Source organism: Chamaea fasciata, unplaced genomic scaffold (assembly GCF_029207755.1).
Source record: "Chamaea fasciata isolate MVZ Bird 193981 ecotype frontalis unplaced genomic scaffold, bChaFas1.0.hap1 SCAF_18, whole genome shotgun sequence".
Taxonomy (NCBI): domain Eukaryota; kingdom Metazoa; phylum Chordata; class Aves; order Passeriformes; family Sylviidae; genus Chamaea; species Chamaea fasciata.
This window is the reverse complement of record NW_027094103.1, coordinates 1,125,007-1,138,681: the sequence shown is the minus strand read 5'-3', so window position 1 is coordinate 1,138,681 and position 13,675 is coordinate 1,125,007. Positions and strand designations below refer to the sequence as shown.

Below are 13,675 nucleotides of genomic sequence, written 5' to 3'. Positions count from 1 at the left end.
TCTCCCAGTGATGGTTGTTGAAGCGAAGATTTTGTGGATCATGCTTTGAAGTGGGCCTTAGCTAATCTTGGCAGGATCCTGGTGTGTCTCCCTTTGCTGCCAGGGCACCGCACGGGGGTTCCCCCAAAGCCCAGGAGGAGACCGCAGGTGTCCAGAGCCTGGAGTGTCCTTAGTGCCAAGCTGGTGCGGAGCTGTCACCTCTCCTTGCACTCAGCTGGGCTCCTGGTGGCCGTGTCCTCACGGGCTGTGTCTCCTGTCCCCAGGTGAGCCACCACCCCCCGGCAGCCGCCCACCACGTGTACTCCAGGCGAGGGTGGACGCTGTGGCAGGAGATCACCATCGCCAGCAAGTTCAGGGGCAAATACCTCTCCATCATGCCACTGGGTAGGTGCTGGATCCTGGAATTACCTGGGATTGATGGGCCTTGCACTGCTCATGCAAAACCCAGCAGTTAAAGAAACTGCTTCCTTAGCCTGTAGGAATTCCTTGAGCACACCTGGGGCTCAGAGAATCCCCTGGGCTCACCTGAAATTCTGGGATTTCCTTGGGCTCACCTGGGGCTCAGTGAATTCCACCCCAAGTAATTAAGGAGCACAGATTTGTGCTCCTGATCCAATGATCCAACAGTAACATGTCTGCTCTGGAAGTGGAAATGATGCCAGCTGCAAAGGCTCCCTTGCTTTGGAAATATCCTGCTTGCCCAGGAATTGATTTCTCCTTCCATGAGATTTAAAGATAATTGCTGCCTGTTTTAACCCTCTCCCTGCCAGTCAAGTGCAATAAGCTGCCTCCTTCCAGCATTTTATTTTCCTTTTTGCCTGTCCGTGGGCTGGGCAGCATTCCCAGAGTGGTGTCAGTGCCTGAATCAACCAGGCAGCACATGTCTGACCTGCTTTAAACATGACTGTTTTGGGCAGAGGGCCTGGCAGGAGCTGTAGCCTCCCTTCCTGGAGCAGACTAAGGGAGGGATGAATGCAGAGCCAGACCTGGTTGGGGGATACAGGGAGAGGGATGGCCCTGAGGATGAGCATGGTGCTGGGCTGGTGGTGGGCTCTGGGGAGCATCTGTCCCTGCTGAGCTCAGATCAGTCCTCTCTCCACAGGCGCCATCCACCTGGAGTTCCATTCCAGTGGGAATCACTATGTCTGGAGGAAAGTCACCTCCACTGTGCACAACATCATCGTGGGCAAGCTCTGGATCGACCAGGTGGGTGAAGGGCCAGGTCCTGCCTGGCTCTGGGGGTCTGGAGGAGCATTGCCCTCCTAGGGCACATGCTCCTGCCACGATGGAAGCTGTGCTTTCCGGCAGGGGTGGGAAAGGCTTCCTGGAGCCTTCCCTGGCTCTCCCCGAGGCCGGCAGGTGGTGGGGGTGGCTGGTGCTGGGGGGCAGCCACTGGTGCTGCTGTGCCCAGTGGTGATTGGTACCTGTGCTACAACTAACCCTGCTCTGTCTCTCCCTGCTGTGGTTCTGTGTCTTTTATCCAGTCTGGTGAAATAGAGATTGTTAACCATAAGTCCAAAGATAAATGCCAGCTGAAATTTACCCCCTACAGCTACTTCTCCAGGGATGTCCCCCGCAAGGTGAGTGTCCAGCAGGGACTGTGCTCCTTCTGGGGTCAGACCTGGCTCCTCCAGGCTTGCAGTACCACTGGGATGAGCCCCAGCACGGGGCTGAGGGGCTGGTCAGGCACCTCTAACGTGGCTCACCAGGGAGGGCTGGGTGGCACCTCCGTGTCCTGTGGTTTGGCATTGATGTGCTGGAGCTGTGGCACTGAGGCCTTGGAGGGGTTTGGTGGCTTGGATGCCCACCTACAAGGTCAGGGATGTCCCAGGAGACGCAGCTCCACATCGAGCTGGGCACCTGGAGGCTGTGGGGTCCTTCTGGGCGTTCCCAAAGGCCACCAGAGCCGTGTCCCCCTGCCAGGTGACGGGAGTGGTGAGCGACGCCGATGGCAAAGCCCACTACGTCATGTCGGGCACGTGGGATGAGAAGATGGAGTGCTCCAAGATCGTCCACAGCAGCCACGGCAGCACCAGCACCGAGGGCAAGCAGAAAACTGTCTACCAGACACTGTCCCCAAAGGTCCTGTGGAGGAAGTACCCGCTCCCGTGAGTCCCCTGGTGCAGCAGGATTGGGATGGGGATGGCATTTCCCAGAGCCTTGTGGAATGGGAGGCTCATATGCCCAGGCCTGAGGATGTGTGGGACTTGTGGGGCTGAGTGGCTTTTTCTGAGGTGGGAGAATAGGTCCCTGCAAGGGGAGGGTGGCTTTGGGGACTCGTGGGTGTGTTTGGGGCACTTATGGGGCTAGTTGGGTTTTTGGGGCTGTGGGCTCTGGTAGGGAGGGCTGTTGGCCGCTTTGCCTTGCTGGTTATCGTGTCCCTGGCCACCGTGTCCCCCTTTGTCCCTCTGGACACCAGTCCTCCCTTGGCCCTCACGACCACAGCAGGGCTGGGCTCCTGAGAGCCCAGTCTGAGCTCTGGGAGCACCAACAGACAGTCCCTGCTTTGGGGATATTCTCTTGGCGTGGGGACTGCCCCACTGCCCTGGGCAGCCTGTTCTGATGCCTGACCACCCTTTCCAGGAAGGAATTTTCCCTGATATCCAATCCAAAACTGCTGTGGTGCAACACGAGGCCATTTCCACTTATCCCGTCCCTTGTTCCCTGGGAGCAGAGCCCGACCCCCCCCGGCTGTCCCCTCCTGTCAGGGAGTTGTGCAGAGCCACCAGGTCCCCCCTGAGGCTCCTTTTCTCCAGGCTCAGCCCCTTTCCCAGCTCCCTCAGCCTCTCCTGGGGCTCCATTCCCTTCCCCAGCTTCGTTCCCTGCCCTGGACACGCTCCAGCCCCTGCAGGTCTCTGTTGCCAGGAGGGTCCCAGAGCTGCCCCAGCCCTGGAGGTGTCCCAGCAGTGCCAGCACAGCAGGAGTGGATCAGTGGGGCTGGGGAGCTGTTCCTGACGTATCCCCAGCCCCCATCCTGACCAGGCTCTCTGGATTCAGGGAGAACGCAGAGAACATGTATTTCTTCTCGGAGCTGGCGCTGACGCTGAACGAGCCCGAGGAGCGCGTGGCGCCCACGGACAGCCGGCTGCGCCCCGACCAGCGGCTCATGGAGAGCGGCCGCTGGGACGAGGCCAACGTGGAGAAGCAGAGGCTGGAGGAGAAGCAGCGAGCCGTGCGCCGCCGCAGGGAGGCCGAGGCCGTGGAGGCCCTGGAGGAAGGTGAGACGCTTGGGGATGCTTCAGGGTGCAGGGACTGCGCTGCCCCTGCTGTGGGCTGGTTGTGGAGGACTGACCCTGCAAGGGGAGAGCAGCTCTGGGGGACCCTTGTGGGTGGGTTTGGGACACCTGTGGGGGCTGGTGGAGTTTTTGGAGCTGTGGGCTCTGGCAGGGAGGGTTGTCGGTTGCTTTGCCTTGCTGGTTATCGTGTCCCTGGCCATCGTCCCACCAGTCACTTTGTCACTCTAGAGACCACTCCTCCCTTGGCCCTCGTGACCACAGCAGGGCTGGGCTCAAATCAGTCTGCGTTCTGGGAGCACCAGCAGACAGACAGTGCTGGCTCTTGGGGCAGCTGCGGGAGCTGTGGGGTTGTGGGGTTCCGGGTGGAGAAGCCCCCCTGACCCCCGTTCTGCCCGGCCAGGGAAGGAATACGAGGGGTACATCCCGCTGTGGTTCGAGCGCAAGGTGGACGCCGTCACCGGGGAGCTCATCTGCGTCTACAAGGGCGGCTACTGGGAGGCCAAGGACAAGCAGGACTGGAGCGTGTGCCCCGACATCTTCTGAGCCCCCCAGTGAGCCCTGGGACACGGGCACAGCCCGAGGGACAGCCAGGACACGCCGGCAGCGTCCCGCCGGGCCGACAGAGTCAATACATGCAGAGATCCGAACAGGGATTCCAAACCTATTTTTTTATGCACTAATAAATAGCATCCTTTTTTTTTTTTTTTTTTTAAAGATGGCTTTTCCAGCGACTGCTTAGGAGTGAGGACACGTGGAGCTGGGTTGGGTTTAGGATGTTCATGGCTGTCAGGAGTTGCTGCCTATATCCTCCGGCGCCTCGGCTCCGGCGGCCGAGACGTCGACTTCCAAAGATGCCTGGGGTGTGGGAATGCCGTGCTTGTGTGAGCTCTTCTCTTTGCCATTGTTTTGGTTTTTTTTGGGACCCCATTTCTGTGTGGACTTTGTGGAATTATTTTTTTAAAAAAACAAATCCTGCTCCTGGTTCAGGTTTCCTTCAAAGATGGACACGAACAACTCTGCCTGGAAAGCTGTCCCCAGGAGCCGTGGCGCTTGATCCCGGAGGCTCTTGGTGGTTCCACAGTGCCCAGTCATCCCAGTAACACCAAGTAGGATATTTCAGCTGGTGACTTTGGGGTATTTGACCTGGATTTTGGTTTTTTCAAGAGCGTTGGAGGTGCTTCCTCACAGTCTGATGTGTTCAGGCAAAGCTCGGGCCTGCCTTTATCTTGTGGGAGTGGTTTGAGTGAGGTTTGCTTTGGTTTTCCTGCAACCACATCCGAAGGCCGGGATGGCCTCAGCGAGGCTGGGAATGCCAGGCCCATGCAGTGAAGAGTTTTATCCCAGTGATGCTCCTGGCTCCGTGTCCCTGCTCCAAATCCCTGCACAGAGGGGCTGGGTCTCGATGCCAGCTGTTCCATCGGTGTCTCCCTGCTGAGCTGTGCCTGGTGCTGGCTGGGAGAGGAGGGAAGAGGTGCCATGGGGAGAGGAGGGGAGTGGTGCTGCTGGGATGGAGCCTTGGTCCTGCATCTCCCACCCTGTTCAGTCAGACAGGCCTGGCCACAGGCTGAGGGTGGTGGGTCCCTACATCCCAGCACCTGCTCCCAGCTCCCGTCCCTCTCCTCCCTCATCCTGGGCTCTCCCTGCAGCAGCTCCAGTTTGTCAGGGCAGGGACCCCCTTGTCCCCGTCACCCCTCCTGGGTGTCATCACCCTGCCTGGCCCTGGATGCAGCGGGAGAAGCGGAGCGAGCGCTGCTGGTGACAGGTGAGCAGCAGGGGTACTGAGGGGAAGCAGGGCGTGCCGGCATCCCACAGATGGGATCTGCTGGGCCAGGGAATAGCAGGAACACCTGGAGACCTGCGCTGGCCCTGCTGGATCCATTTTTGCCGTCTCCTCCTCTGGCTCTCCATCATATCACACACTGACCCTGCCTCTGGGGCCGCCCCGAGCCGGGCCTGTCACACCCACAGTTAGGAAGTTAATTAGCAATAACAAACCTTGAGGCAATGGTAACTGGAATATCCAGGCTGCACACGGGACACTTATGCAATCAGGTTCCTCATCCACCAGTCTCCTCCTGATCAGCTTCCAGCACTTCCATCCCTGTGATCCCCACAGTGTACAGTCCCCACGGCCCTGGACGGCGTCACAGTGGTGCAGGGCAGCCCCCACTGCTCTCAGAGCACCCTTTAATCTTATTTATTTGCTTCTAATTTATACATATATATATATAAATATATATAAAATTATTTTGCTTAAATTTCTATGGTACACAATAGATGTGAAAAATGATGAAGACAGAAGTGTCTGTCTGAGTTTTTACAGCACGAGTACGATTCCCCTCGGCTCGTCCCCGAGCTCGGGTGATAGTGATGGAATGATTCCCATTGCAGGGAAGCAACGGTTTGCTCCAAAGCTGGATCCTGTAGCATGGCAAAGGTGTTCCAGAGACATTCCCATCTGGAAATGATGTGTTTGGGGTTGGAGGAGCGGCACTAGGGATCCCTGGGAGTGCGATGCTCCAAGCTGCTTCCCAGTGTCCCGAGAGTGGCAGCAGCTGCTCCGGAATGTTCACTCCTTCCTGGAGCTTTGCCCTGGCTCGGGAAAGCTGATCTTAAATGATCCAGCCTGGGATTCAGCCTGTGGAGCGCTGCCTGTGTCCCAGGCCCAGGTGTCCTGCCTGGGAGAGGGAGGATGCTCCCCGCTGATCCCCGGTGCCGCTGCCTTGGGTCGTGGCAGCACCAAAGTGTCCCGCGGTGGGCTGAGTCGGGTCTGTAAAACGGGCTGCAGTGGAGCTCTTCAGAATGCCTTATTTTCCTTTCCGCTGTGTCAATGCAAGTGTCACCCGGGAGCTTGGAGCAGGGAGAAGCTCCAGCCCAGGCTGTTCCCAAGCTGGATTGGGGTGTTCCCGGGCGGAGCAGAGCAGGGAGCGGGGTGCTGCTCCCTAAGTGCTGGCACCGGGGGTCCTGCTGGGCTCTGGGGCCCCAGGGGGTCCCCTGTGCTGTGCCCCGATTGCCTCATCTGCCTGGGAACCCCCATCACAGACCCTGCACAGCTCCGTGGAGTGTGGGGGAGCCCGAGGAGAACCCCAACCCAGAAATCCCCCGGATTTTAGGCTAACGGAAAAAATTGCTCCATCTTCCAGAGATCATCTTATCAGCAGCACTTAACCAGAGCACCATCTCCTGGTCCTTCTGTTCCTCCTCGAGGATTTTAATGTCATTCCACTGTAAATGCTGTTGAATGTATTTTCTTTTTGAACAATAATATATTGTGAGTGATCCCTCTTCTCCTACACGGAAATAAAACTTGGATTCGGGAGTTTTAAACGTCGTGGTGCTGAGATGTCACTGGCTCCCCCAGGGCTGCAGGGCCTGGAGGAGCTCTGGCTGTGAGAGGGGACATGGACACAGGGTGGAGGATGGGGGAGGGATCCTGGAAGGTGGCACAGGAAGGAGAAGATCCAGGGAATGTTGCTCAAAGGAGGTTGCCCAGAGGACAGGGAGGTGTGGGGAAGGAGAAGGATATGGGGGGAAATTGCCAGGGTGGTCCGGCGAGGGTGGCTTGAGGGGCAGGAGGAGAGGTGATCCAGGGGAAGTTGTCCAAGGCAGGAGGTCCAGGGAAGCAGGAGCATGGAAGGAGATTATCTGGGAGCAACAGCTTGAAGGAGAAGGAAAACCAGGGCAGGGTTTGCCCTGGGAGGGAGATGGGCAAGGAGAGGAGATGATGGGAGTGGAGATATCCCAGGGGAGTCCGGCCAAGGGGGAAGACGGTGGCCCGGAGGAGGAGGAACTGGGAACGAGGAACAGCAAACGGGTCTCGGGGGAGCCCAGGCACGGAGAATCCCTGTGCATGGCGGGGACGAGCTGCCCCAGGGGACGCTGTGCGGGGCAGGAGCTGGCCCGGGGGAGCTGGAGGAGGCTCCGGGCAGGCTGAGACCGGTCCCTGCGGGATGTTGCCAGGAGACAGGGACACACAGCCCTGCCCGTCCCGCTCCTGCCTCCTCTGCCGGCCCCAGGTGAGTCGGGGCTGCGGTGGGGGGACCCCGGCACTGTGACCCTCCCTGCGAGCCCGGGGGGCTCCGGGGCGCTGGGCACGGCCGTGGCCCTGGGGACCTGCGGCTCCCGAGTGCAGCTCCCGTGCCGATGTCCTGGTTTTAAGGAAAAACAACCCCCGGCCCCCATCACCCGCTGGCCCGGCAGCTCCGGAGGCGGCTGGGCCGGGCCGGGCCGGGCCGTGTCGGTCTCAGCTCCGTCACTGCCGGGTCAGCGCACCTGGACCAGCGCACCTGGACCAGCACACCTGGACCAGCACACCTGGACCAGCCCACCTGGACCAGCGCATCTGGACCAGCGCACGTTTGCTCCGGCACCGACTTGCCCCATCCCCTCCCAGGGTGATCCTGCCCTGCCTGGCCCCACCGGAGAACCCCCCTGGGCATTTCTGGCCCGACCCCAAGTGCGTTGAGACCCTCAGCGCTTCTTTCCCCCTCTCTGCAGCGCTGGGTTTTCAGGCTTCTGGGTCTGGACCCTGCTGATGCCCGGCACATCCAGGTGTGGGTGTGGGAAGCGGGGTTCCTTTGCGGGCTCCTTCGTGGGGTGCAGAGCAGCACCAGCGCTGGGATGCTCCCGCCTTGTCCCCCCCGGTGAACACATCTGGCAGTGCCCCATTCCCTGTCCCGCTCCCTGCAGCACTCAGGTGTGGCTGTGCCGAGCACTGGTGGCAGCAGGGACGGTGACATCCTCCCCAGCAGTGTCCTGGCATGGCCGGTGAGTGGGGACGGGGCACTTCGCGGCTTTCTCAGCTCTGCTTGCCCCCCCAGCCCCCTCTGCCAGTTCTGCAGAGCAATGCCTGCCTGGGAATGACGATGGAGCAGAGGTTCAGGGAGCTGGGGAAGGGAATGGAGCCCCAGGAGAGGCTGAGGGAGCTGGGAAAGGGGCTGAGCCTGGAGAAAAGGAGCCTCAGGGGGGACCTGGTGGCTCTGCACAACTCCCTGACAGGAGGGGACAGCCGGGGGGTCGGGCTCTGCTCCCAGGGAACAGGGACAGGACGAGGGGAAACGACCTCAAGTTGTGCTGGGGAGGTTTCGATTGGATATTAAAATTTCTTCCTGGGAAGAGCTGACAGCATCCCTGCCCCGTCCTGGGCGCTGCCAGCCCTCCCTGGCACTGCCCCCTGCCAAGCTGTGATCTGGGAGCATCAAGGTCAGAAATGACCCCGGTTTAAAATGAAAAGAAGGATGATATTGTGGCTTTTCCTACTGGAAGAAGTTGAGGGTCTTGCAGGAGAGGGTGGGCTGTGTTCAGTGTCGGTGCTTTGGTGCACCCCAAGTGCTCCCTGGTAAGAACAGGAATTCCCAGCCCCTCCAAGGTGGTTCAAATCCAGCAGGATGGGATGGCTCCTTCCCACTGGGGTGGGCTCATGACTCTGCTGTCCCCCACAGCACTGGCAGGACGTGGTGCCGGGTGTGCCCGGGGTGACAGCCCTGTCCCACAGGAAGAGGAGCATTCCTGGGCTCAGCTCCTGGGCTCCCGGCCCAGCCCGGGCCACTGCAGCAGCTCCAGCTCCATCTGCACCGAGGACTTTGCTGCCAGCTTTTGGGAGGGAATGGTGGAGCCCCTGCTGTGCCAGCAGGAGCCTGCTGGGGATGTCCAGAGGGAAGGAGCCCGTCCTGGGCAGGATGAGTCCTTGTTCCCCACAGGGAGAAGTCTGGACCTGCGGCCACAGCTGCCCATGGAGCTGGGCAGGGCCCCCGGGCAGGACAGATCTCCATCCCGGAACAGGAGGGAGAGCCTGGAGTCTCTGGGAACGAGGATCTCCCGCCTGAGCCAGAGCCGTGTGGGGGTGTCCTGGGGGGTCCCCTGGGCATCCCCCTCTGCCCAGCCAGCCCTGGGCCTCAGGGACCCTCCCCGTGGGGACCTGTTGGCCACGGCCTTGCCCGGGCATTCCTGGAGAACTCCAGGGATCTCTGCTGGCGGCAGCAGGGCTGGGGCAAGGACAGGCTCTCCTGGGAGCAGTTTTCCCAGGGCCAGCAGTGCCAGAACCAGGAGACATCCTGCCCTGGCCATGAGGCGACAGGAGCCACCAGCTCTCCGGGGACGTGGAGGGAACGTCCCCTTGGCTGTGGATGACATGGACAGGGAAGGAGCAGACAGCAGCAGGAGTGAGTCCGGGCTGGCCTGGGGCACTGGGAGGAGCTGGAGGAGTGTGCAGGGCTGGGACAAGCAGGGGAAGGGACGTGGCAGGGCCAGGGACACGGTGGCAGGGACCAGTCCCGGTTGCCTGTGGGGTTTCTGTGGGGCCCCCTCCCCAAATGCCGTTTTCCCCGTAGGTGCTGGCACAGCCGTGGCTGTCCCCGGGCGCGGGGGGTCACCTGTGTCCCCAGGGCTGCGTGGGGACCAGAAAGGGAACCTGCCCCGCAAGGTACAGCCCCGGGCTCTGGGGTTTGGGCTCTGCCATGGGCACTGCCCCGGCTGGGACAGGATGCATTGGTGGGGGCAGGGATGGATGCAGGGATTCCCCTGGCTCTGCTTCTTGCCGGGATCTGGGGAGCAGCGGGATGTGGCCAGGACATCAAGCTTGGTCCTGGTCCTTGTGTCCCACATGGTGGCCACGGAAATGCAGGAGGAAGAGCAATGGAAAAGGGGCAAATGGGTTTGTGACCCCAATCCTGTGTGCCAGGGGACAGTGGGGCAGCTGCGCTGGTCCCTGCGGAGGAGCCAGGAGGGGACACGAGAGCTGGGATCTGGTGCCAGGCCTTGGAGCCAAGGGGACAGAGCCAGGTACGGGGGCTCCAGGGACGGGTCCTGCTCCGGGGCTGGAGCAGAAGGTGCCACTGGGAGCCCAGGAGGGGATGGGCTCCCTGAGGGCAGAGCCGGGCTGTGCAGTGACTGGGGACGTGGGTGACGTGTCCCTGGCACAGGACTGGCCTGGCACTGCTGGGACACACCTGGGACAACCATCACCGGTGCCACACGGACCTGCAAAGGATGGTGAGGTCACCTCGAGATGGCCAAGCAGGGGTTGGCCTGGCACTGCTGCAGGTGGCAGGGACAGGCCGGGGGGACCGTGCTGGCCACGGCCACGGCTCTGCTGTGCTGCTCCTGGCTGTGAGGGAGGGCCAGAGCCCACTCCCCGAAAAGGCAAAGGTGTGGGAATGGGACAAGAGGCGTTTTTCCAGTCCTGGCAGGGCCAGGGAGCCTGCGTGGGCCAGGAGCAGCTGGACAAGGACAAAAGGCAAACAGCAACTCCACAAGAAGAGAAACAGGAGCTGCTGGAGGTCAGAGCACTCCCAGTGTTCCAGAGGGGCCGTGGGGAGGAGCACACACATCACACCCCTGCCGGCAGCCCAGCCCCTTTCCCAGCCGCACACATCCCGTGGGAAACATTCTGTGCCGCCCAAATCCCTAAAGAGCCAAACTGGATTTACCCGCAGGGAGGTTTTATTGAGGCTTTGGGGCTTTTAGGAGAAGAATTTGTTGGGAAAACCACCCCTGTGGCTGTAAACAGACTGGGGTGACTCTCTGCAGGTCAGCAGAGCCCTGGAGAGCCCCGGCAGAGGCGGGGAGAGCTGGAATTTTGGGAAGGGCTGGGTTTGAGGCCGGGGTGAGAATTCCTGGGCACTGACCCACCAAACCTCAGCTCTTTTCCAATGGGCATCAAGGCGGTGCCACCCTGGCCGGGAGGGAGCCGGGCATCCCGCCGGGACACTCACTGCCCTTGGGAAGAGCCCTCCCGAAGTCGGGGCTGGCCCTGGGCAGCCGAAGGGTGACTCCGGTTCTCCTGCAGAGGCTGCGGGAGCTGGAGCGGGGCAGCCGCTCCCTCCTGCAGCAGCGGCTGGAAGTGCTGCACCGGCTGCACGGGCTGCTCCAGAGGGACAAGGCGGAGACCCTGCGGCAGCTCCAGGAGGCCCTGGAGCAGGTCAGGGAAGGGCGGAGGGAGCGGCGGGGATGTGCGGCAGGAGCGGGGAGGGGGATCAGTCACAGGGCACAGCGGCCCAGATGTGCTGCTCCTCTGAGGCCACCCAGAGGTTTTGTCCCCGCCGGGAGGGGGCTGGTGGGGACAGTGGTGTGGGGACATGGACGGCGCCGGAGGTGGCTCGGGGGACAGAGGAGGGGCCCCCGGGTGTTTCTGTGTTTGTTCTGCTCCTGCCAAACCCCTGCTCGGCCCCGGGGGCTCCGGAAGCTCCCTGGAGGCTCTGACCTGGCTCCAAAGCTTTCCCAGGAGAGGCCGGGTGGGCTCGGAGGGCAGAGCTCTGATCCCCCTCTCCCCGCTCCCCCAGGACCGGGCCGGCAGGAGCGCCCGCCGGGAGCATCACCCGAGCCGCCCGCGGGGCCCGGCGGTGCCGGGGCGGGCTGGGGGCTCCCTGGGCCTGGGGACCCCCCCGCCGGCCCCGTGGGGACACGGCCCCCGCCCCGGCAGCGCCGTGGGACCGGGCCCCTCGCCGGCAGCGCTCGGGTGGGTGGCAGGACCTGCCCGGGGGGACAGGGGTGTCCCACTTGTGCGACCGGCCCTCCCTCCGTGTCCCCTCCAGCTCAACCCTGCCCTCCCCCAGCCGCGCTCTCCTCGTCCTGCGGGGGCTCCGGCAGCAGATCCAGCGGCGCCTCGGGCAGTGGCAGCGGCTGCAGGGAGCCCTGGGAGCCGCCGGACACAGCCCGGAGGTGATTTGGGGTCGGGAGGAAGGACAAGGAGCCCCAGACGGCGTCAGCCCTTGGAGGAGCCCGCACTCCTCACCCTTGGAGCCTTCACTTGGGGGTGGGCGGTGTCAGCCCCTCTCCGGCCCCGTGTGGGTGACAGGGAGTGGGACCGGCCGTGTTTTGTCCCCTGCAGGAGGGTGAGCACAGCCAGAGCAGCCGCCGGCCGCAGGAGCCCCCGGGGAGCCCCGGAGCCAGGTGAGTGCCCCAGGTCCCGCTCCGGGGCTGGGCCGGGTTCAGGTGGGTTGGGGGCTCTCAGAGAGCCTCGGGGACCCCCAGGTCACCTCCGGAGGCTCCGCGTCCAGCGCTGTGAGGTGAAATGGCCACCAGGTGACACGCAGGACGTGTGTCGTGTCCACGGCCCATCTCCAAGCCAAGAGGAGCCAGGAATGCGTGGGCAGGATCCTCCTGGGGCTTCCAAAGCGGGGCTGACCTGACCTTTCCCTCCCTCGTGCGGAGTCAGAGGGAACATCCCCATCCCGCCTCCTCCCTGTCCCTGAGCTCCAATGCGGCGCCGCTGCAGCACCTCCGGCACCACCTCCAGGAGCTGCGGCTGGAGCGGACGCCGAACGCCGGGAGCCCCAGTGCCCCGGGGGGACAACCGGGCACCAGGGGCAGCGGGCGGCGCCGGGGACAGCCCGGGCTGGGGACTCCCCCTCTGCCACAGCCCCGGCGCTGATCCAAGGCAAGGAAGGGGGACAGAGCTCCACCACGGAGCACAATTCCTGCTGGGAACAGCCCTGCAGTGGGGGTTGTGACCCCAGGCAGGTCCCACCAATCCACGGCTCCAGTGACCCCGGGTCGTTGTTTGATCCTGAGGGAATCAGGTGGGACGGACGCGGAATCGCAGGAGCCTTCCCCGGAGCCTGCCTGGATCAGGCACAGGGTTCCCACACCCTCTTCCCACCCTGCAGCTCCTCCTCTGTTCAGTCTCCCACCTCCCACTCTGGGGTGGAGCTGGGCGCAGGTTGGAGGTGACATTTCCTTTTCTGCTCCACCATGAGGACAGCGGTTGGATTTTTGGGAAAAATTCCAAGCTGAGAAGGTGATTGAACACTGGCACAGGCTGCCTGGGGCAGTGCTGGAATCACCATCCCTGGAAGTGTCCATAAAATGGGTCCGTGTGGCATTTCGGGACGGGGTTTAGTGGGATTTGGTCAAAGGTTGGACTTGATGATCTTGGAGATCTTTTCCAACCTTAATGACTCCACGATTCTGAGCTTTCTCCCTGGACACTGAGGTCCCAGTTATGGGATTACGACAGGCAGAACAAAGCTCCTGCAAATTCCTTGAAAAGCGCCACGAGGTTGTGACAGATTTTGGAGCTGCCAAGTGCCCTTGGACAAGTGGGATCTGCCCATGGAGCCGGGCTGGGATCCCTGACCCCGGGACAGAGAGGTTTAATGGAAAAACCCCAGGGAATGGTTCTGTTTGGATGCTTTAATTTAATTTGGAAAAGGAGAAACCCATTCCTCACTCTGGGCGCATCTCCTTGGGAAATGCCAGTTTTAATTTGCAGGAGAACATCCAAGGAAAGTTTCTCCATGTGAAAAAGGGGAAAATGGGAGCTTCTTGCAGGATTTTATTGCTGTGCCTTGTTCCAGGGGGAGGGAAGGGATGAGGATTGAAATATCTCTGTGCTTTCTTTCCAATGAAAATAAAAGTGGGTTTTATTATGTTTCTGTGCAATGTGGGATCAGGGAAAATCTGGAATCCCTCAGGAGGCTCGGCCAGTCCCTGGCTGAAGT

General features: G+C 61.7%; 1 protein-coding gene and 1 long non-coding RNA gene across 6 annotated transcripts in view; both read left to right on the top strand.

Annotated features, from left to right (window-relative positions):
- OSBP2 (oxysterol binding protein 2) overlaps positions 1 to 6,563 on the top strand; it is a 90,955-nt gene extending 84,392 nt beyond the window's left edge. For all 5 annotated transcript variants that reach the window (XM_066200159.1, XM_066200158.1, XM_066200156.1 and 2 more), the window contains 6 exons: positions 264 to 384; positions 1,103 to 1,206; positions 1,485 to 1,580; positions 1,924 to 2,108; positions 2,998 to 3,218; positions 3,637 to 6,563. In XM_066200159.1, coding sequence (XP_066056256.1) covers positions 264 to 384; positions 1,103 to 1,206; positions 1,485 to 1,580; positions 1,924 to 2,108; positions 2,998 to 3,218; positions 3,637 to 3,779 — 870 coding nt within the window. In that variant the 3' untranslated portion in view covers positions 3,780 to 6,563. The remainder of the gene's footprint in view (positions 1 to 263; positions 385 to 1,102; positions 1,207 to 1,484; positions 1,581 to 1,923; positions 2,109 to 2,997; positions 3,219 to 3,636) is intronic.
- A 2,770-nt stretch (positions 6,564 to 9,333) lies between these two features.
- LOC136298655 (uncharacterized) lies at positions 9,334 to 10,001 on the top strand. Its single transcript, XR_010723344.1, has 3 exons — positions 9,334 to 9,397; positions 9,566 to 9,657; positions 9,916 to 10,001. It is a non-coding gene; the product is annotated as an uncharacterized lncRNA (long non-coding RNA).
- Positions 10,002 to 13,675: the final 3,674 nt, after the last annotated feature.